The 24,842-nt window shown below is 44.0% G+C and overlaps 1 protein-coding gene across 1 annotated transcript in view; it reads right to left on the bottom strand.

Annotated features, from left to right (window-relative positions):
- il1rapl2 (interleukin 1 receptor accessory protein-like 2) overlaps window positions 1–24,842 on the bottom strand; it is a gene marked incomplete at both ends in the record, with an annotated part of 388,422 nt that overhangs the window by 23,090 nt on the left and 340,490 nt on the right. Inside the window, 2 exons of the mRNA XM_080008007.1 lie at window positions 565–710; window positions 11,482–11,614. Of these exons, the coding sequence (XP_079864133.1) occupies window positions 565–710; window positions 11,482–11,614 (279 nt within the window). The remainder of the gene's footprint in view (window positions 1–564; window positions 711–11,481; window positions 11,615–24,842) is intronic.

The following is a 24,842-nucleotide window of genomic DNA, read 5'->3' as shown; positions in this document are numbered from 1 at the left end:
GCCTTGTTTCTTGCCTTGGGGGGCGGGGCTGGGGGTGGGGGGTGGCCGGAGGGCAGTTTCCTAATGTTCGCTAACGCAGATTAGACATCCTTGGGCTGTGGTAGTGGCAGCGGTTCTCAGCTGGTGGTACCTTTTCAGATTAGAATCAGAAATGGAACATGTCCATACAACTGGAAGGGAGATTCTATCTTGAATTTAGCTATGAAAATCGTTAAGGTCAAAGCACGGCCTTTGGCCATAAAAAAGTGAACTAAACTGAACAAAATTATTTCGGCCACAGATTTTTAACATACTTGATGCGTGACTCATATATCATCATCATGATCACGGTTGATAATTATGTGCAATTATGTATTCATTTGGTCCACATAATTACAAGCACAGGCTTAAATTTCGAGCTTCTGGCTTCCATTGATATGAATGTGTGGTGGATTTTTGTGGTGGAGAATTTAAGGGACAGACAGACAGACAAGGGACAGAAACTGGGACTCAATGCCATTCCAGCATATTACTGACGGTCACACAACCTCCTTCAAACAGGGAAAGATGCAGTTCCTTCTCTACCTCTCTTCTGGAGTATCGCACTGCCACTGCGCCTCCCGATATGGTTCTCCACATAGCAGGTGTAGTTCCCCAAGTCCGCCTCCTCCACGGCATCGAACGTCAGCGACAGCTGGACCTCCTTCTCCCCCAGATACTCTTTGAGAAGCCTGAACGGACGGAAGGACAGACACGCAGACAGACAGGCATAGAGATGGAAGTTGTCAGAGACAGCTGGACCGTGTTCTAATTGAAAATGACTCCGCTCTCAAAGGCAGTGAGGAGGAGAATGAGCTGAGAGAGCTCCCATCTGGATAGACATTTAACCTCTGAGATGAAGAGGAGGAGAAGGGAGGGGGGAGGGGTGAAAGAGGTTTATTGCGTCTGCTGACGTCATGCACCCTTGAAAAAAAACAATGAATTAAATAAATTCTGCAGACCCACTGAAATTCCACCGAGGACCCCTAGGGGGGAAATCGACCCTGCAGTGGATGTGACAGTGTGGTTAGTTCTGTATTCTGTAATTCAAGGGGTTTTTGTTGCACACACACACACACACACACACACACACACACACACACACACACACACACACACACACACACACACACACACACACACACACACACACACACACACCAAATTTCCTAAAATATAAACCTGTAGTCAAATAAAAACCGGGCCTCTAATCAGTGTTGTGTTCTACATAAACAAATACAAGGCTCAAATAAAGGCCGAGGGAAAAACTGATCGGAGCTGCGGTGCTGCTCCGGTGCGGAGCTCTGCGCCCAAACAAAGCAAATGAAAACAGTGGGCTTTTATCGTGGATTAATTTAATTTACCCCATTTCCTACTGCTGTCTGGCAGATCGCTTCTTGGGGCAAATGCCCCGCTATGAGCACTGCCGCTCTCCAGCGCTCCAAGCAGGAAGCGGTGGGTTGAGGGCGAACTCTGAAAAGTGTAATTCCCCCGTCAGCTACCACCACAAGTGTGACTTTTAGGGTAGCGACTTTTAGGCCTGGCACCAAGATGGAAGTTGGATTTAAAATTCATGCTCAAATACGATCAAATATACTTTTTAAACAGAGGGATAGGGATTAAATATAGAAGCCGATCTCTAATTAAGGCCTGGTACCCTCTGCAGTTGAGGTAAATAAAGGCCCTGATCACTATTTGAGGAAATACGGTACACAAAATTCTGCTCGCACATACAGATGCTAGATCTTTCTGTTGTGCGCCTTTGTGGTAAAAACACGTCAGGTTTGTGCATCTGTGTATTTTATTTCTGTCTGTTGCACATTTTGTGGGTATTTTTGTTTGTTACCATGATATATATAAAATAAGCCCCGATCCCACTCGCACTGAGAGCCATAAATCTATTGGCATTGTTCCGGATTGGTGTCATGTGGGAAAAGGAGCCCATGTCAATGTTCCATAAAAGTCGTTCCGTAAATTTCCCCAATCTCGGGGAGTATCATTTACGGGAAAATGCCAGCACGGCTGTGAATGGATGGATGTGTGTGGGAATGGAAGCATCAGATTTCCATAAGGTAGGTGTGGAGCCGAATCCAAATAAAGCACAAATTGTGGGTTTTTATTTATTTTGTACGGATGTTTCAAAATTAATTTGTTTCGGGAAGAAAAAAAAAAACATTCAGAAAAAAGTCTGAAAGTCTGTAACAGTCATCTACTGTATGTGGGACTCCATACGGAACCTTTCTATAAAGGAGGCCAATGTGGCAATGACTGCTGTGGTGTGGGGATGGGATGGTTTGGCTTGGCTGTTGCAGGGGCTGCTTAGAGGGGTGGCCTGGCTGTGGGCTACTGGATGGTCCCTCCACCGGACCCCTAGGTGCTGCTGCTGCCAGTCAGAAGAGTAGGAGCAACTGCCACAACTACCTACTGCCTTTGTTGGATATTTTTTATCCAGCAATGTTACGTATTCCATGAGGGTAAGGGGCCATAGAGTGTGCTATTGGACTATGGAGTACAATGATGACTGCTGTACCGTATATAACATTGTACACACACACGCATGTACGCACGCAAGCACGCACACACACACACACACACATACACAAATTCATATCCACAGTGCATGAGCACAAGTGACAGAAATATCTACCGGGACAGAGCTGTGTTGTGGTCACTGTCAAAATAAAGTGCATGTGGATGTTGATGGATATTGGTATATTTGGCACACATTGGAACAAAAGTTTAAATTTGGTGAAACCTCAATGCTTTAGACTGCAATGTGTTCTAGACATGTTATTATCTCAATATTACGTTCAATTTGTGAATCATTTCTTGCCTGTAATGATTATATTGTCAAAGGATTCCACATTTATGTGTGTCAGAGATTTTATCATTTGAATTTGATGATCAATTATTGCTTTCATGAGAACAATTGGAAAAAAGCTCTTGAAATTGCAGACTTGAATTTTTTCAATAGAATAAAATACTATGAAATGATTTACATGAAATTCCAAAATAACAAATCAGACTTTTAACCAAGATTGTGAGTCAGATAGTAATGCCTCCATGGATGAGAGGTAAGACAGTCAAAGCCAAAAGTATACGTCTCGCAAAACGTCAAAAAAGACTCCAGAGGTTTATAACTTAGATTCATTCCAAGCTCTTGGAATGCAGTGTACTTGATTCCTGACCCCATCCTGTCTACGACACCTCGCGGGCTTGTCTGTGGAGCTCTTTGGAGCAGTTCCAGACCTCAGCAGTGATAATTACTGTTGCTTAATGTGTGCGGTAAACACTGTCAGTGTCGACTGCAACCTGTCATTGTTCAAAGACAGGTTCTGAATTACAATACAATACAATGCAATACAATACAATGTGATAGACAGGCCAATGAGCTGCTCTGATTTTGCATGTGTCTGTGTGTGTATAGGTTCTCCTCACTGAACGACCGAGTTCCTTTCCTAGGACCAGGTCGTTAAGTGAATTGGTCGATAAGAGAGGACCTGTGTTATTTCATGGTGAGGGGGCGCGGTGATTGCGAACGCTAGTGTAGTGAATACTGACAGACTGCAGGAACGACACTGAGAACGGTGATGAGATGTATACAGTGTATATAGTATATATAGTGTTTATAGTGTATATAGTATAGTGTATATAGTATATACTGTATATAATATACTGTATAGTGTATACAGTATATATAGTGTATATAGTTTATATAGTATATATAGTAGTGTATACAGTGTATATAGTATATAAAGGGTGATGCGCGATGAGATGCTTGACACTGAGACGCCGCACACACAGCGTACACGCCGTGATATTGTGCACAGCGTAATACAGACTGGTCAGAGAGCTGGTCGTAAGTCCGAACGGTTGTTAAACAGGTAGGTTGTGAAGTAAGGAGCACCTATAAACGTATATGGAAGGGTGGCAAGCGTGAGACAATTGGACCGGAGGCGACTGCATAAAAATTAACATCAAAGTCAAATCTTCACTGACACCATCACAGAAGTCAGACGGCGAATGCGGTCAGATGGAGGAGCTGGTTACAGTTTCAAGCAGGTGGCGGGAGGTCAGCGGTGGCATGGATTTTAGCTCCCCCAATCCTAGCTGTTGTTAGGCAACGCGCTTGAGATTTAGGGGGTCCAAACGGGGTTCCAAGGACCTTTCATCAACATACGTGGCAGGTTGCTCATTTACCGGGAGGAGGGACTCAAAAATTGTTGGACATTGGTGTGGTGATATGAGCTGACCAGAGGCGGTTGGAGGATATTACTGGATAGAATGGACTTACAGACTGAGAACTCATCACACAGATGTTAATTTAATACCCGGGGGCATTATTAGTTTAAGGTTTAATGATATCCACACACACACACACACGCACACACACACACAAACACACACACATACAGACATCGTACATTTATGCCACAAAGCCAAGACCAATCATTGAGTCATTGAGTGATTAGATTAAAAAATCTTTCAGGGAAAGTAAGAAGGAGACAAAGGAAACTGTCTACAGTGACAATGGCAATCCTGAAACACATGTGACTTAATGGAGGAATCATTATGCGTGTTTATCTGAGTTTACTCATAATGAGCAGGCTTCTGCACATATTCGAAAAAACGTGCATTTATGCAGAAATGTGTGTGTACGTATGTGTGTGTACAGTTTCTGTGGCTGCTGAAGAGATTACATTATCGTGCAATCTGGACCCGGGCGTCGATAATGATTAGCATACATCACAACGTCGATCCTTGGCAGTCCTTGAAAAGAAATATTCATTAAAATTCAAAAACTCCAGCAAAATGTTCATAAACTGTGTGGCAGCAATCTGTCCGTCACAGAATCACATATCATACATTCATCCATATCATTGGCCAACACTGATCGATTTGTCTATTGTGGACATTGACATGTGTCAAATAATGAGGTAAACTAATGACATAGTAATCCCTGTGAGCAAAATGCTCATGCTTCCGACCGCTCTTAACATTAAGTTTGCTAAGGTTTTTTTCTACTCTCTGCAGGAGCTGATGTCAGCTTGTCACCGATTTCTTCAGACGGGCATCTGCTCCATCAGATCCACTGTGCATTTCTTCAAACAAAACCAATGAAAATGGTGGTTTTTTTTGTAGATCTATTTATTTAATTTCATTTTATTGTATAAAAAAATCCCTGTGTGCAAGAGTCCTGGTGTGGTGAAAGTAGGAACAAACTTTTAAATGAGGCCTTGTAGATCTAATTTGAGTGAAGATTCAGCAACTTTCTCTCATCAAGTTTGTTCAGAAGCAGGTTTTGGTGGACTGATAAGGTGAAATCAGTGAAAGGTACGGAGTAAATAGAATGAAACCCGGAAGCCATGCTCAAACACCATTGGCTCACATAACTCTAGCCTCAGGAGGGTGGCTCCACCCACTGAAACAAAGTGCCAGGAACACAATGGATTGAGAGGCATGTGAGAATGGCTCTAATGCATAATCTGAGTGGTATTTTCAGAAAAAAAAACAGTTTGAGAAGTTACGCTGGATTTAACGCTAGTTTATTCTCTCTAGAGGTAACCCAAATGAAGAAGTTCAATGTGCTCCTGTCCGGAAGAACCAGGCCATCACCTTGTATCTACCACCAGCACATGCATATAAAGGTCACTATTAAAGGATGAAGAACATTTGCTTCATCAGCTCATACAAGTCACATTACATCTAGTGCAGACACTTTTCCAGTTGTGGAAATTAATGACTCACCCACACCTTAAAGTAGCGTGAACAGAAATTCAAGGAAATGATCAATGATGTACACTCCAGCTCCTACTTTAGCGGCACCCTCCCTTGTGATCTCTTTCAAGAAACGCATACCTGCAGGGAAAACACTTGCCCGAGTGAAGGGGAGACTCAGGAAGAATAGCCACTTAGCTCTGACAGCCGAAAAGCACATGGAGCGGTATAACTGGGAGATTCTCTGGGTGATCAAGAAATAAAATTGAGCAATCCTTCCCTTCAATCCTTCTAACAGGGAGTCTTCTACTTACAAATTGTATGTCGCTCATGCATCTTTAAAGTGAAGGTTTGCAGTCACCACCGGAGCTCGAAAGTAATTCCGTGTCGGCTTGTTGTTCGGTACTTGGATGTGGCTGCACACAAGGCCTCGGAGCAGCTCAATTTAGGCTTGGAGGTGAGAACGGTGATTTGACGTTTGAGCGTCATTCACAAAATCTGTAAATGGCCTCCCTGCAGTCCTCTGGATCGCCATTTTCATTTGGTTTGAAGCCAAAAACCTGACAGACGGTGGAAGTTGGAAAATGTTTATCCATGTTCACATCACAGGAGGACTGGTTCAATGTCAGTAGGTAGTCATCTACAAAATGGGCAATGCCTAATTTAATAAATATAAACGTGAAGAATATTCATGTGCTAAATACTAGTGGCAAACCTTCAAGGCCTTGAGTGAAGGTGAGAGATTTCTCAGAATGAAGAGAAATGTGTCTTAACAATATAATAATTATTAATATAAAAATGTTTTTGAATCAGTCTGGTCAATCTATTATCTCTCCTTATGTTCTCGGTACGAGTGCTACGGATGCTCAGGTGGGGGAGGATTTACCGGTGTCACCCCCCATTAACACATGCAGCGACAAAAGAGACCAAAGCGATAGGATGTCATTCTCTATGGCAGCCAGCGACAGGAAGCGACATCCACGTCAGCCCCAGCGGGATGGTGGAAGTGGAGCTTGGTTCAACTTTATGCAAATGAGACATGACTTGGCTACAAACCGAACAAACCAATCAGACGATCCGCCTGGCATGAACTCTAGAGAAGCAACGGCGGATTGTTAGAATAGAGAGTATAGAATAGAATAGAGTACAATCTCTTATTTCTCCTCAATTGTCCACCAAAATAAGCTTCTGATAATATTTGAGGTGAGAAATATGCCGCACAGAAACCGAATATCGATTAATTTCTCATTCATAACGGCTAGTTTATACGTTTGTTAACAACATTCGGGAGTTCCGTCCGCCCAGCTAAAACAGCCTGCGCGGCCACAGGCTGTTGTTCGCAAACTTTTAAACTAAGCGTTAATTAATCATATTCAGCTTCAGCAGCGGCTTCAACATTTTAACAACCCAGAGTGGACCAAAAAGTGAACCAACAGTGAAGAAGGGAAACACAAATGAATAGTGAAAAGGTGAAAAAAGAACAGGGAGTTATTGAAGATGAATTGCATTGTCTTCCTGGGAAAGCAAGAGCTCCCATTTATGGACAATAGAAGTTATTATCCGGAGCTTATTTCATTTTTGTCCGAACACAGATGGATATTACCATCTCTCCACCAACAAGGCGTTCACTGGCACCTCTGGTAAAATCCAGAATGACTCGATTAGTGCTATTTCCTCAGGAAATCAGGAAAGCTCAATTTGTTGCTATTATGGTGGATGAATCCACAGATGTGAGCAATGCAGCACCGCTGTCTCTTGTGCTCCGCTATGTAACTGACAGCGGTTTCAAAGAATGGTTCATCATGTTCGGAGACGTCACGGGGGAGCAAGCGGCCGAAGACGTCGCGGCTCTGATCCTCCAATTTACAGAAGATTACGAGTGCTTGGATAAAGTTCTGGCTCCGTGTTACGACGGCGTAGCAGTTATGCCCTCCAGTCGTAACGGCTTCCAGACTCAAGTGAAGGAGAAGATCCCTCTCACTCTCTTCATCCATTGCTACGCTCACACCCTGAACTTAGTCCTGACCCAAGGTGTAGCAAGGACGACACAATGTACGATATTCCTCTCACACCTCAGTGGCTTGGCTGCATTCTTTAGATCCAGATCCCCGCCGCAAACTCAATCGCTTGATGAAATATGTCCGAAGCGACTCCTGTGAGGAGCCCCAGCGAGGTCCAGATTGGTGCGCAGCGTCATCGAGAAAAGAGATGAATTGAAGAAAACTTTCTGAGCACGTAGTTAAGCATCGCGAGGGATACGATGACGACTCTGTCTGCAGTGATGATGGACGAATTGCTAACTTGGGAAACTTTTGCCGTTTTGAGTGATGCTGATGTGGTTTTTGGAATTCTGCAGTCCAAGGCGCTGGACATAAAGTTCTGCCTGGCCGGAGTGAGTGAGCTCTTTGACAAGATAGAGGAGGAGAGGGACGGCTTGGATTCCATCTATGACAGTACATTACACAGGTGAGCCAAGGGGGACATTCACTCAAAATATAAAAAAATTGCACAGTCTAGCACACATCTAGCCAACGTTCTGAGCCAGATCGGAATTGATTTAAAGACCCCGAGAAGCTTGGGTTACTTTCCCTGCTTGACCTCCAACAGTTCAGCACCTTCAAGTACACATTCCCAGTATCAGCCTTCACCCGCCTGTTGGAGAGCCACGGAGCACTCTTCGATCTTCCCCGGCTGAAAACCGAGCTGACTGTTATGTAGTCCAGATTTCAAGGGAAACAACCCTGCCGACCTCCTACTTTTCTATATAAGAACTGCTTATCAAGTGTTATCATCCTGTGTCTACTGCCTCTGTGGAGTGCACCTTCTCTGCCCTCAAACACATCAAGTCGTATAACAGAAACACCACAAGACGGGCTCGGCTTTCTTCATTGGTCTCTGTGTCAATTATAAAGGACCTGCTTAAGAAGTTGAAAGCCAAAGATCTGCTGTATGACCGTATCATTGCCCCTTTCATCATGAACGAAAGAAGGAGGGATTTCCTCTTCAAATAAAGGGCGCTGGTGAGCTCATTGTATTTCTTCATAGCCGCCTGCTGGTATGTGGCTTTGGCAGGCTTGGTGGTTGTTTTTGTGAACAATGTAAGCGATTGATGACGTGAAGTATTTGTGCGCGGTTATAGACGTTGATGGCAATATGGTTGTGTGATTCTGAATGGGTCTTGCGGAAGCCATTCACTTAAGTCCCTTAATGCTAAATACAATAATTGAGAACTTACCAAAATTAATGATACAATTCAATTCTATACCAATGTGTCTGAGGACTGGTGCGTAATCAATTGGGACGGTGTGTAATGGCTTTGCACAACATTTTCAAGCATTGTAATGTCATTTTGACCAGCTGTATTGAAACCACAGAACTGTCCGTAATTTAAGTTTTGAGCGGCAAGAAAAAAAAGTAATTTTGAATAACATGTTCAATGTAACGCTCAAACTGTGTGTGTAAGAGTGTGCGCTGTCTGAATGTTTCCATAGTGTTCCTGTAGGTCGTTCTTAATGATATTTGACGCCCTGAAGACAAGCAGGCTTGTCCCAATAGAGCCGACCGTAATTGGTCCCGCTAGGGGAGAACATGTATTCAGTCTCACTTTATTATTAGTATAAAATCATATCTTAGAAAGAAAATAGGAAGAAAAAAAATGTCAAAGAACACTTGATGAGTCATAAGTCACAGGGGAACAAATTATATACTGACAATGTGCAGCGTATAGCGAGACTTAATACTCCAATAAGCTTTGGCTGGAATGAATTAACTACCAACCTGTATGTTGAAAAGAAGTTTAATTAAAAGCGCCAGTGTCTTGTGAAAACACCATACCGTGAAAAAGTTAACTCCTCATGATTTTTTTACACATGGGAATCAGCATTAGTTGAGAAGAGTAAAGTCACATGATTTATACAGGAAACCTGAAATGCTGTACATTTAAGAGAAAACCTTTCCTCAAAATCGCCCTCTACACTGAGGGGCGAATTCACAAAGAATCGATTGCGGCCGCAAAAAGCGCCATGAATTGCGTATGAATTGTGCTCGCTATCTGCGGCGTCTAAGCGTCCCATTCGCGAAAGATATTGCGCTTATGATATGACAGCGCAAATACAGCCATAAAGTTTTGCTTCGGAGTGCAATTTGAGCTTGTTTTGCCTCTGATCAGATTTTCCATGTGGCAAAGTAAATAATCTGTGTGGTGGGGGATAAATGGCTTCCCGTGGAGCATCACGCGGGACGGGAGACAAACTTGTTTTTTTTCTTTAACTCTATGAGGGAAATTTATCCTCTGCATTTGACACATCCTATACCTAGGAGGAGTGGGCAGCCGCAGTGCAGCGCCCAGGGACCAACTCCAGCTCTTTTTGCCAGTGCCTTGGTCATGGGCACCGATTGACCAGAGTTTTTGAAGAAACGAGAAGTCAGTGTGACATGGAGTCTCCATCACACATTTACATCACTGTACACTTGCCTGTTTTACGAATTATCAATCTTAAATAAATCTTGCATTCACTGTGGAACAGTAGTTTTTTAGATTTATAATGTTTAATGAAAATGTAAAACCGTAAAGAAATCCTTGGGGGTGCTCCGCAGGTGCCATGCCAAATCCTGATGGGGCTAGAGCACCGGCAAGCCCCCCCTTTGCACCGATTGACATTTGAAAATAATTGAAATAGCGAGGCGACAGGTTGAGATGGGCCCCTTTGCGGGAGGGGGGGTCTCCATGTCTGTGTGTGTGTGTGTGTGTGTGTGTGTGTGTGTGTGTGTGTGTGTGTCCCAGGGGCGCGGTGCCTTTTCTTTCTCGCTTCCCGCAAAAACACCACCAGCTCTCGGGTGGTAACTGTGCTCCTGTGTGGCAACTAGCACCAGTGTTTGTGAAATGGACGTTCTTTGCATGGACGTTCTTGAATTGGACGTTTTTTTGGCATCACAGTTAGCGGTAACACACAGTTTCACTGTTTGCAGGTGCTTTGTGAATTACACGCTTGCTTTTTCTATTATTTGCTCTGCAAAAGCCTCACAATCCTTCACTTGTGAATTCACACCTGAATGTTTTGTAGCAGTTTCAACCTACATAGTGTTATAATTGACATTGCATACTGACACATGACAAACACGAGTCATGGAGATAAACATTAAGTAGTGGAAAGATTTTCATATTCAGATCATATTATGTCTTACTATTGACACGTTACAAAATCAAACCTTATTGTTCATTTTCTCAAGATATTGACAAAAATCATGAATTCCCTCATTAGTTCCCTAAAGAGTAGGGTAGAGGGAGGTAGAAGTAGAGTACTGAAGTAGAAAAGAAGAGGTAAGGTAGAGGAAGGCATAGTAGAGGTTGAGTAGAGGGAGGTCGAGTAGAGCTAGGTTGGAGTAGGGGTAGAGTAGAGCAGAGGTATAAATAAGTAGAGGTAGAGTAGGGGAGGTAGAATACAGGAAGGTAGCGGAGAGGTAAAATAGAGGTAAGTAGAGCCATCTTGGAGTAGAGGTAGAGTAGAGTAGAGGTAGACTGGGGGGGTAGAGTAGAGGTAGAGCAGAGGGAGGTATAGTTGAGGTAGAGCAGAGATAGAGTAGGGGGGGGTGTAGCATAGAAGCGTGTAGAGGATAGGAAGAGTAGAGTTCAACAGAATTCAAGTAGGGGTAGAATAGAGGTCGAGTTAGAGTGGAGTAGAAGTAGAGTAGACACATATAACTGATTTGCATTAATCTGTTGTCGTTTTAACGAGATGGAATTACCTGACTTCGCTCTCTTTGATGTGGCCTGCCAGCTCCTCCACAAACTTCTCTCCCCTCATCCAGTAGATGATGGGTCTTCTGTTCTCCCCACTGTAGCCAAAAAAGGCCCTGCAGTCCAGGCTGAGGGGCATGCCTGGAACACACACAGCAGCACAAAAACACACACGTCAGGATTTCCACCAGACAACTTTGTCCCCTTTCGCTCCGGCCTCAAGCCGCCCGAGCCGAAATGATGCTGTTGTGCCTGTGGAAGTGCTCGGAGGTGTGGTTGAGTACATAATGTGATGAACACCGTGAGACCCCTCCATTAAAAAAAAAATACCATCTTCCATCAGAGCCGCAGGAGGCCGACTGTATTGACATGATGGCTGCTCCGCATCAGGTGGAAATCTGTCCCTCACAGATGTTCAGAAGCGTCCCCTGCTCGCTACGTGAAAGCCTGCTGTTCCCTCTGGTGGGGATCTGTGGAGAGTTCCAGGCACAATTTGTGTGTGTGTGTGTGTGTGTGGGGGGGGGGTGGGGGGCTCGAGTGGGCCTCCCTTTTGGCATTATCTACACTCTGAGGGGAGCAGAGAGAGAGGTGGGTGGGGGTAGGCTCCAGTGTATTTCCACCTCAAGATGCTCCAAGCGTGCATGCATGTATACTCCTGACATAGGGGTGCTCAAAGACCTCATCTGGACCAGACCTAGTTGGAGGGTGGTGCAGATGGTAGTCAGGGGAATGGGGCTTCAGGTTGGGGATTTTAGGCAGCAGGGCTGTGTAGAGAGCTCTCTACTGAGCATCATGCGTGCGGAAAAAATGTCCATGTATCTCAGTTTCTGTCCTAATTCTTACCAACGTATATCCCTCTGGAGAAAATCTTTTTTTGCTTTTGTAGTCCAGATAAAACAGCGTGCAAAAGTCAGTGTCTATAACCTCAAAGGGCTTTTTTACAGGGTAGGGTTGCCATGCTTTATTATTGAGACAGCTCACTGTGCTTAAATGCCGCCCAACAAGGCAAACCAAACATCCCAAACAGTGAAGCCTTAAAGAGACGTTAAATCCGTTTTTCGATGTGTAGTTCTTCCATGAAAGCAATAATCCAAGCCAAGCCGTGATCGGATGTGTCGGAATATGTGCGATACGCTTCATTACGCTGATTCCTATTTGTGGTGGATGGGATGGCTTGAGTAGCCACACCTGATGCTCGTTGGTTGGGCTAACAAGCATCAGGTTTAAAAACCCCGTCCACACACTCAGTCAAGCTGGGAGCCCTGTGTCATGACATGTTCCATCTGCTCCTGGCTAATTCACCTAGCCTCATCTCTACAATAAACTGGTCTTCACAACCCCCTGTCGTCCGTGTCTCTGTGCTGGAGGTCCCTGAGCACGTCACTTGGGTGGCGAATCTGCCACACTATTTATGCTGTTTCTACTTAGGTATATATTTTATATTGTTAATAGTGCTAAGCTTGATTCTTACTTACTTTAGTTACTACCACTCTTTATTGATGCTCTCTATTTTCTGCTGTCACATTTTGCTGCTGTAACTGTGCAAATTTTCCCATTGTGGGACTCATAAAGGTTTATCTTATCTCATCTTGATCACATGCTGAACATTAGCTGTTATTAGAGCAATATTAGAATTAACATGCCCATCGGTGGCGCAGTGCATTGCACTGCTGCCTCACAGCAAGAAGGTCCTGGGTTAGATTCCCGCCTGGGGCGCTGTTGGCACCGTGCTCCGGGCGGGTTATCTCCCAAATAGGAGCCTTTCTGTGTGGAGTTTGCATGTTCTCCCCGTGCTCACATGGGGTTTCCTCCACCTCACGTCAGTAAGGACCCCCCCCAAAAACATGCACACATCATCGTCTGACCAGCGATGGACACTCATCACCTGGTCCCCACTGCTCCTGGCTGTGCCCCCGGAGGAAGGACAAGCCAGGATGGCTTGGTTTTGTCTATTCAACCTAAATTTTTTTTTAGAAATACGCACGCATTTGGTCCACTTTTAGTTCATAGACAGGCAGCACAGCAGTCAGAGCAGGAGGGATGAGCTGCTGAAACAGGCCGGCCCAGTCGAGTTGTCTGACAGAACTAGCTCTGCAAGCTACACATCATATCTGAGATTTTAGCATGTGTTGTTATCTTTTTATGTCCATGCTTTTATTCTTCTTTTCTTTCATATAAAGCTGTTTCTACCTTGGCTAGAGTACTTTTTATTGCTCTGTCTATGAAATATGCTCAGGAAATAAACTCGTCGTGTCTAGAACGGCTTTGCATTTTGGTTTATGCACAAAATTTGTTTGCTACAATTTGAGGTATGTTTTGCTTTATTTGTAGGGAACTTTATCATGTACAGTATCTTGTTTTAAAGTGAGATTTAGCTGAAACCCTAGTTAGGCGCCGAGACCCGATCCCAACTTTCAAACAAATGCCTTACTCATGTGTGTCCCGTCGTGAAGTGGCAGCTCCGTTTTGGAACGTTCTCTTATTATTCAAACTTCACATGAAATGTGTTTCTTTCCGGGTGCATGCAAACCCAATCACGTAAAGCTGGCTTACCCCACGACGAAGGAGGTTTGTTCTGAGCTAAAAAACAACTGGAGGGGGCAGCGTAGGAGTGGCTTTTAAGGGATTTGGAACATAGCCAGTGGACACAAACGTACATATGCGCCTGCTGGATGGTATGGATTAAACACCCCCAGTCCCTGACACCAACCTATAAGACCTTAGACTTGGCATGATTACAGATATCACCGGAGATGATGATGGCATATTAATGAGTAGTCTAACGAGCATTCAAACGCATGCAAGCTCGTTAGGCAGTCAATTAGCAGCTAATTGTGATAGACCACAATATTATCATAATGATAGCTCCGTTAGCGCAGCCAAGCACCTAAATGGAATACTTAAATACTGCACTTCACTCTGTGTGTGTGTGTGTGTGTGTGTGTGTGTGTGAGTTTGTGTGTGTCCAACTTGTCAACAGTTAAGCACTTAGCACTTACATATACAATTACATATACTGTACATTCCAAGTATCAAGTATCAGCTTGTCCAGAGCAAATATCAAATCAATATTTGTCCATGTGTATGTGTGTGTGTGTGTGTGTCTCTCTGTGTATCTGCACTGTATTTGTGTATTTCTGATATCGATACTGATCTCTTTTCACTGGTGTGTGCGTGTGTGTGTGTGTGTATGTGTGTGTGTGTGTGTGTGTGTGTGTGTGTGTAATTTGTCAGTATGTTTATATATAGTGCATGTGTGTGTGTGCGTGTATGTGTGTGTGTGTGTGTGTGTGTGTGTGTGTGTGTGTGTGTGTGTGTGTAATTTGTCAGTATGTTTATATATAGTGCATGTGTTTGTGTTTTTGTGAGTGTGTGTGTGTGTGTGTGTGTGTGTGTGCGTGTGTGTGTGTGTGTGTGTGTGTGTGAGTGAGCTCCTGTATTTTGATTTTGTCGGCATTCAGCATCTGTTTGACGCAGCAGAGAGAAAAGACTGACAGACAGAGCAGGCTTCAGGCATTAGAAGGAAACTCTAATTTCTAAAATGCTGAGTATAGGTGGGGCCTGATCGGCCCCCCACATCTTGTAATTGTGTGTGTGTGGTCTCTCCTTGACACGTTTGCTCGGCTGACCCACTGCGCTGACGATAGCGGCACCTCTGCAGTACAAACAAGCACACCCACCTATCCACACACACACCCACTCACTCACTCACTCACTCACTCACACACACCCACACACACACACACACACACACACACACACACACACACACACACACAGAGACACCAGTTTCTGCACAGACTGCAGAAAGCAGAAAAAGGCTGGATTATAGAGGAATTACATCATTTTCTGTCTGCACTTATGTTTGTGTGTGCGTGCGTGCGTGCGTGCGTGCGTGCGTGCGTGCGTGCGTGCGTGCGTGCGTGTGTGTGTGTGTGTGTGAGCTCCTAGAAGTAATTGATTAGTGCCCTGAGGGTGTGTTTGTGTTCTCAGCATGGTTATGGTGATTAAAATCATCAACCAGGCTTCTGTGTTTATGTGTGTGTGTGTGTGTGTGTGCGTGTGTGTGTGTGTGTGTGTGTGTGTGTTTGTGAGTGAATGAGTGTGTTTCCACAGCCCTCATGTAGTAATAGGTATCGCCAGCCCTACTTATTCAACCTGTATTTCCGGACTCTGACACTGATGGGCCATGAATAGTTTCATACTTTTAGCCGTATATCTTTTAGATGGCGGGGTCAGTAACTGAGGTGACTTGAAATAGGCTTTGGGTAATCAGAATATCCCTAATTCAAAAATCTATGAGGAAGAACCATATCAAACATATTAGATTGGCCCTGCGACTCCTGGCTTCTCCATGCATTGGTCTAAATACTGTATTACCTAAAATGGTGGCTTCTATTTACCTCAACTGCAGAGGGTACCAGACCTTTATTGGAAGCAAGCTTATGTTAGAGGCAGACTTTGAAACTTCCATCTGGGTGCCATGCCATGCAAACACATGTATGGTGAAACAAGAGAGCGCTAGTAGCTACCCTAAAAGCCACCCCAACATGCACTTGTGGTGGTAGCCGACGGGGGAATTACAGTTTTCCGAGTTGAATTGAACGCACCACTTCCTGCTGGGAATGCTTGGGCCCTTTGACCCATGACGCGATCTGCGACCTGCTACGCAGCAGTAGGAAATGGAGTAAATGAAATGCATTTAAAAAAACCCCACAATGCGTTTATTTGCAGCTCAGGAGGTAGAGCTGGTCGTCTAGTAATCTAAAGGTTGCTGGTTGGATCCCAGGCTCCTCCTGCTAGCATGCTGTAGTGTCCTTGAGCAAGACACTTAACCCCTAATTGCTCCTGATGGCTGCGTCCGTCGGTGTTTGAATAATTGTAAGTCGCTTTGGATAAAAGCGTCTGCTAAATGTAATGTAATGTAATAATTAAACAGCAGCTCCGATAAATTTTTCCAGTTTTTTAATTGACTAGCGGTTTATATTTAACGAAATATGGTAGTATATGGATACATTTTAACAGTATTTACACTCATAACTAATAATGCGCCTTTGACAGGCAGATGAATGGTTTACATGCTACATGCCTCACATTCACCCATTCACACACCGATGGCAGGGTCAGCCGTACAAGGAGACAACCAGCTCTTCGGGAGCTCTTCAGGGGTTAGGTGTCTTGCCCAAGGACACTCGCAAAATTAGCCAGGAGGAGCCGAGGATCGAGCCACCAACCCTCCAGTGGCCAGACGAGCACTTTACCTCTGGATCTACTGCCGCAAAATCTCATTGCCTTTTTAAGCTGGCCTTTCAGTCCTTCCCAGAACAATTATGGAGGGCCAGCCAAAAGGTTCAGAACCTGACAACTGTCAAGGAATAGACAAGTAAATACATGTTTCAATGAATGCGTAGTGGTTCACTACGCATTCACGTCGCTGCTCTTCACTTGCCTGTTTAGCTTTCTTTCATGAATATAAACCTCATCATAATTCTCGGACAGCACTTATTTTGATTGAAAGTGTTATATTGCAAGGAATTCCTTGGAAGAGCCGCGCTGGTGCCAGTGTGGGGCACCGGACAATTTCCCTTATTTTCAAGTCTCAATGACAGGAAACTGATTGCACAGGCACCGGTGCCATTATTTATGTTTTGTCTGTGTACTGTACTGCTATTGTATATTTTTATTCTAACTGCGGGTGGCTATTAGCGCTGGTGTTTGTGAATTGGACGCCTTTTTGCAATGGGGCTAATTTGCATAGAAAGCGGAAAGTTTTGCGCCAAATGTATGCATAATACCTTATTTAAATATGTGCAAATAACACTGGCGGACCGAAACGCAATTTGTGTGCAGTTAGGGCTGCATTTCACCTATGTGGGTGCTTTGTGAATTACTGTAGACACTTTTTTTTTTGCTTATTTGCACAGATTTTGTGGCCATAAAAGCCACACAATACTTCTGTGAATTCGCCCCTATGTGTCAATTTGCTGGAAGTTAGAATCATGTTTAATATTCAGGTGCAAGTGAAGTATATATATGCTCATAACTGGCCTTCTGTAGTTTCATGAGGGATGTTTGGAGTTTGCATATGTATTGGTGCATAATGCATCGCAGTAACATCTCTAGGGGTCGGCATTTTTGGAGCGACAAATTCACCGAGACTATACCTACCAACAGTATACAGAGCTATAGGTATACTATCGGTACACAAGTCGGTATGACATGCAAATGTAAAGATATTCTGCTGCATAAAACTATGATTAAACAGCCATTATGTTCTGCTGATAAGAGGTGTATATTAGATTAGATTAGATTAGATTAGATTCAACTTTATTGTCACTAGCAGAGTACAGGTACAGAACCAATGAAATGCAGTTGACGTCTAACCAGGAGTGCAAAAGAAGCATTTAAATACCAAAGTGCTATTGGAGTACAGTGTCTCTGTGCAGTTATGTCGGCAAAAGAGATGTGTTATGTACAGCAGTGTAAGGTTATAAATACAGGTTTGTCAGGAGTATAGGGGGATTATGTACAGAGAGTATAAATAGACATTTTATATAAATACTATATATATACATGTAGTATATCTATGTATATTGTGCAGGTTTTGGTCAGGTTAGTTGGAACATTAAAAAAAGTTTAAAAAGTATTGTGCAGTTTTTAGGTGATAGCAGTGCAAGGGCAATTGATGAAACAGTGCAGTAGTGAGTGTAAACAGTTATACAGTGCAAAGCAGTATGTGTAAACAGGTAGACATTGCAGAGAGTGAAATGCAACAGGTAAGCAGGTAGCCATTTAAAAGTCCAGTGCTAGACAGTTCAGCAATGAGTGTAAGCAGTTATACAGTGTATATCGGCTGTATTAGACTTGATTGTTTATCTAATGCTATATCATTCCTGTCATTATCGGTATTGTGTGTAGCCTCTTCGATGCTGCCCACTGTCATTGTTCCTCTCTGTCTATGTCTCTCTCTCTCTTTCTTCTCCCCGTTTCGTTCTCCCAGTAGCCGTCCATGCATTTCAGACCTAGGTCTTCAGTGGGTGTCTCCCGCATAATGTATAATGCAATGCCTATAGCTGTGTACAACTACTTCACATCATAATGTCAATATATATATATAATAATGCGTATATCGTTCACAAAAACAACCACCAATCATGCCAAAGAAAGCCACAGTTCCAATCGCAAACCAAAGCAAAACACAATTTTATCATATGTTTATCATATGTATCATATGCATTTTGTATGTTAATTGTATTGTTGTTGTTTTGAATCACTTTGTAACAATATAAAATTGCTATACAGATTAAGGTGTATTATTATAACATCCCAGCTGTGCTGCTGGGCCTATCAACCAACCGTTATTGAAAACCATGTGCCACACTTGATATAACTGACAATAACAGTCAGTTCCTTAAGTTGATGTGTTGCGAGCGGGGAATAATGGGCAAACGTAGGGATCTGAGCAACTTTAACAAGGGCCAAATTGTGATGGCTAGACGACTGGGTCTTGTGGGGTGTTCGCGGTATGCAGTGGTTAGTACCTACCAAAAGTGGTCCAAGGAAGGACAACTGCTGAACCAACGACAGGGTGATGGGCGCCCATGGGGTCATTGATGCGCTTGGGGAGAGAAGTCTAGCCCGTCTGGTCCGATCCCACAGAAGAGCTACTGCAGCACAAATTGCTGAAAAAGTTAATGCTGCTATGATAGAAAGGTGTCACAACACACAGTGCATCACAGTTTGCTGCGTATGGAGCTGCTTAGCTGCAGACCGGTCACAGTGCCCATGCTGACCACTGTCCACTGCTGAAAGCGCCTTCAATGGGCACGTGAGCGTCAGAACTGGACCATGGAGCGATGGAAGAAGGTGGCCTGGTCTGATGAATCACGTTTTCTTCGACATCATGTGGATGGCTGGGGTTAGATTCTGATCTGTTTGAGCATCTGTGGGATGTGTTGGAACAACAAGCCTGATTTATGGGAGCCCCACCTCGCAACTTATGCCGTTTTCACACCAATTTAGCGCGTGTCACGTGTGTCAGGTTCAACATCACAAACACATCGGAAAAGGGCCGTGTCACGGTTCCAGGGTGACTCAAAATATGGACTCAGCCGGCGCAGAATCGCTCCGCAGAGCGCTTTGGAGCTGGTTGTTCTCCTAGGGCAGCACGACCAAGCATCTTGACTGCTGTGAGTAGCCTCCGGGTCCAGCCAGCACCACCGGCTCCCAGCACCCCTCTCGTCCTCCGTGACTTTGGGACTCGCTGGGACTTTGGGACTCCTAGTTCAGTGTCCGATGGTTTTTGAACAACAGCCGTCGTCCTGCTCCTCCGACAGCTCCCACATCGCCTAGCTCATCACCTCCCTAAGAGCCATGTGACCTGGCAATAGACCCAGGTTTTCCCTTTCCCACTGGTGACAAAGGCCGATTGTTAGCAGATGTTACTGGGTTTTTGGTGCAGTGGGAAAGGGGTATTACAGGACTTAAAGGATCTGCTGCCAACATCTTGGTGCCAGATACCACAGGACACCTTCAGAGTGGAGTCCATGCCTTGACGGGTCAGAGCTGTTTTGGTGGCAAGAGGGGGAGCTGCACCATATTAGTGGTCGTTTTAATGTTGTGGCTGATCGTGTATGCATGTGAAATAGCCTTTGTGTTTACTGTTGCATTAAAATAATTTCAGCTTATCTATTTGATTATCAATTACAAAAACTTGCTAGAACTGATAAAAGTCTAAACTCTTCAAATTGAACTATTAACAGTTAATTTTTTATTCAGACATAAAATGTAGCCCAATTCCAATTCAGGAAAACCGCATGCATGAAGCAGCATGAAGACCTTGTGACGCTGTGAAAGTGTAGAAGTATACGCCCACCAGCTACAACTCAAAATCTGATTGGCAAATTAGTCTGTCGGTCCAAAATCAGGCCCCGATTCACTTCCACAGCAAAGGGATTCAGTGGAGAGTCTGAAGGCGTACGAGGACGAGTCTAGAATGAATTTTCCACCTGGCGGTGTGGAGAAACAAAGCTGATTGGGTAACATTTTTTCCGACACTGAGATTAGTAAATCTTTCCCGATCCAAGCATCTGTAGCCCTTGTAGAACGTAATGAGAGATCATAGATTGACCAGACTGATGCAATAAAAAAAGTTATGTTATCAATAATTAAAACATTTTTCTTAATTCTGAGAAATTTGGCGTCTTCACTGAAGGCCTCGATGGTGGGTTCTCCTTCATCTCCTTTATTCTTTGTGCTTTTCCTACTCTGACTCTAAATATCTGTCGTCCAGTCCTGGCAACCTTGTTGTTTCTGATTTTCTCTCATTTTCTGTCTACAAAAGAATTGTTTTTTTTTGTGATGTTTTGGGATTCATTGTTTTCGGGGGAGAACTTCAGACACCAACGTTCCCCTTCATCAGCACTGACACACAACAGCCCAAACAAGGAACTGTGGAGGCAGTGGCTGGGGTGCAGCGCTCGAAAACTCTGGCAATTCCCCACGTTTGTTATAGTTCACACACACACACACACACACACACACACACACACACACACACACACACACACACACACACGTGCACAGGAACGCGCACACACACACAGGCACACGCACACACGCACACACACACACACACACACACACACACACACACACACACACACACACACACACACACACACACACACACACATATCCACCAACTGTCTGAGAGCTACAGGTAAACGCTGCCCACGCGCTTGGAGCGGCCAGCTTGCAACAAACACTAAAATGCGCAGCGGTCGTCAACAGAATGCGTGTGGGTGTGTTGGGCCTGAGCAGGTGTACGTGCTCAGATCATTCCTCCGCCGCTTTGATTTACCCACCGCGCTTTGAATTGGGGGGGATTTCGAGCCTTGGATGTAATGGCTGCCATCTCCCCCTTGACTAAAATCAAGAGCTACAATCATTAAAAGCAAGCATTTGTACCACACTGCTCCATCTGGAGAACTTCACTGTGCAAAAGAACTTCATGACTTCATGAGCGGGATTTGCAATGACATTGCAAATCCCGCTCATGAAGTCATAAAGACGGCATTTCCCTCCCACGAATAGAATGCCATTGTGAAAGTCATTTTTTTTTATGAAAATTCAAACACCTCACCACAATCGACAGGATGCAGCACAGTACATAAATGCAAATATGAATGTCAGGCAGCATCACAAGTTGTATCATAGACCACATGCAGTTATTGCTCCCTCTAACCACTGACAAATAAGTGACCTGAGTTACAAACTTCACAATTTCATGCCGAGAGCGACACGTTTATCCACCATTTCCTCACACCTGTTCTGCCTACGATAAGCGTATAAAGAAGAATGCTTCCCTTCTGAACTTTTTCTTTTAAAGGTGGGTACATTTACTTTCACTCAGTTATTAGTGCAAAGCAAGCAGCCCCGGCATTGGGGAGAATCTGCTTTGTTTATCACCGGCGGTGTCAATAGCTGACGCTCAATTAGGCTTCCAACCGCACCTCGGTTTTCCGTGAGGAGAAGAATTGAGGGAAAGACCAGAAAGTGACACTGGGTGGAATAGGCCTTTAATAGCTCATTTGCTTGGAAAAAAATGCCTGATCTCAAAGGAGAGCATCCTATGCAGAAGAACACACAAATTACAGAATTCAAAGCTTCTGCCCTCAAATGTTGGGGTTACTTGTTAAATCTTTCATTTTCTGAAATAAATTATCGATTGGTATGAAAATTTGACTGCAGTCATTACTTCTGCAACGGGAATAGCGTTAAGGTATCAAGCCCCTTCGGGGAAAATAGGCCAAAAATAATCCACTTTGACTAGGATTGATATTTTCAGTAATTCAACCACTTTTCTATAACCTCCTGTAATCCAAACAGAATTTTTTTTTTAATACTCTGCACCAGGATTTGTTTTAAATAAAGGTTGCTGAATTGAACAGTGCCTTTATTTTTACTCCTCGAAAAAAAATACTGTCTGAGGAATTGTGGCTCCAGAGCCACGACAGAGATGGCCGGGTGTTTTTCCTTATATGCCACTTGTGCCCTGCACATCAGCCTGAGTAGCCCAGTTAGCCCAGGCAGATGTTAACGTCCTGAGCCGCTGTTTTGCGTTTGTGAAAATGGTGTCCGGTCAGGTAGGAGCCGGGTAGGAGGTGGAGGCATGGAGCGAGTGGAGGACAGCAAAGGAGCAGGGAAGAAGACGTTAGTGAGGGGTCTGGAGTCAAATAGGAATGTCAAACCGGAACAATAGCTAGTGAGACAATTGGGCTCTGGGCAATGTTCTGCTGGGAAACATTGGGTCCTGGCATTCATGTGGATGTTCCTTTGGCGCTTACCACCTACCTAAACATTGTTTCAGACCACGCACACTCTTCATGGCAACGGTATTCCCTGATGGCAGTGGACTCTTTCAGACTCTTTCAGCCTGACATTTGACATCCGTTTCATTTTAAATTCTTCTATCTTCTAAATCATTTTTGATTGAGATCAGAAAATAACAGACATCAGATACATCATTTTTTCATATTAAACACTACTAGTTTCATATTTTGGTGTCTATAAATGCAGCGATTCTATACAGTGTATTCCATTAGAAAATCTTTTTTTTTCTGGGATGGGGCAGTGGGTCTAAGTCAAAGGAGAGAAAACCAGACTGCCAAGCGTCTGGCAGAATGATTTTAACACCTTTTTAGACTTGCACCTCTTGACATGGCCCACTTAAAGGAACAAACGGCGTCTTAAAATGGCACCTTTTTCTAACAAGCCTTATATCAGGCCAGGCATTAATAGCAGTCCAGTGGACAGTGGATGAGATCCATACATTAATTCTACAGTTTTAGAGGGCATGTGTTTCTGTGTGGGTATACATTTGTCTTATAGTTGATGTGAACTTGAAAAACAACACTGGAAATGCCACAACAGAGACAATATGTGTCTTTAATGCTTCAATTTATGTCTTTTTATAATGGAATAGGTTGGGTGCAGGTTTAACTGGCCATTGAGAGCATTAAGCACCACAAGGGTCAGCCTCAGTTGAAACACACACACACACACACACACACACACACACACACACACACACACACACACACACACACACACACACACACACACATATATTCTTTCCATCTGCTTATCTATCTTTATTTTTCTCACTTCCGCTGTCTGCCTCTCTGATACACAGATGCATGCTTCATTGAAATCTTCTTTCCATCTCCGTGTCCATCTGCTCCTGTGAAGCTGCAGACATCACAGAACCCTTTCAAAACACTGAAATCATCGTGTGTGTGTGTGTGTGTGTGTGTGTGTGTGTGTGTCTGTGTGTATGTGTGTGGGGGTGTCCACATGCACGTGCATGTGTGTACACATGTGTGAATACATGTCAAAATATTGGCCCCAGGTGTTTGTGTGTGTTTATGTATATATTTGAATACTCCTAGCCTGAGTGTAAGTGTAAGTGTGTGTGTGTGTGTGTGTGTGTGTGTGTGTGTGTGTGTGTGTGTGAGTGTGTGTGAGTGACAGGTATAGTTGGATGTGTGTGTGTGTGTGTGTGTGCATGTGGGGGTGGGGGGGTGGGATGGGGGTGGGGTTGTCTTGGTAACAGCTGAGTTTTGGGGCTGGAGCTTGAAGGCAGCACAGCTGCACATGGCAACGCAGATGGTACCTTTATCACAAACACACACACACACACACACACACACACTTACTTGCACACACACACACATACATGAACAGCCCAAATTCTTAAGATGAGACATAAACAGTTACACTCTCAGGCCACACACACACACACACACACACACACGCACACACACACACACACACACACACACTGCTGTGTGGATAAGGGAGAAGCTCAGCTGCAACCTGGAAGGCTATTTACTCCTCTATCTGTAACCTTTTCTGTTCATCTTTAATTTCATCCCTCTCCACTGAACATTGGTCACCTTCCATGTATGTTCGTCAAAGTGACGTCCATAGTTCATTTAACCTCTATCACAAGCCAATGTTTGCATTTTACTCTCCTTGCACATGTTAGTGTACAATCACAGCTGTGTGTCTGGTGCATTTATATCTTTCTTTCCCTTCATTTGTCATTTCCTTCTGTGCACCAAGTATCACCAGTTACGTCCCCAAACACATGTTTTTGTTTTGTGAGATTTTGTGATGTATCCACACTTCTATATCTGTTAGAATTGTGGATACGTCACAAAATCATCAGAAAGAACGATTTCGCGATAAACAATAGGGAAAACCGCTTAACTAATGTCTCACATTATGATGTCATCATAAGGCCATTTTTCAAAATCGAAGCTTGACAACTTTGCTCTGCATGAAGGTGCAGATTTCCAATATT

This window comes from Zeus faber (assembly GCF_960531495.2).
Source record: "Zeus faber genome assembly, chromosome: 10".
NCBI classification, from domain to species: Eukaryota; Metazoa; Chordata; class Actinopteri; order Zeiformes; family Zeidae; genus Zeus; species Zeus faber.
This window is presented reverse-complemented; position numbering and strand designations above follow the sequence as displayed.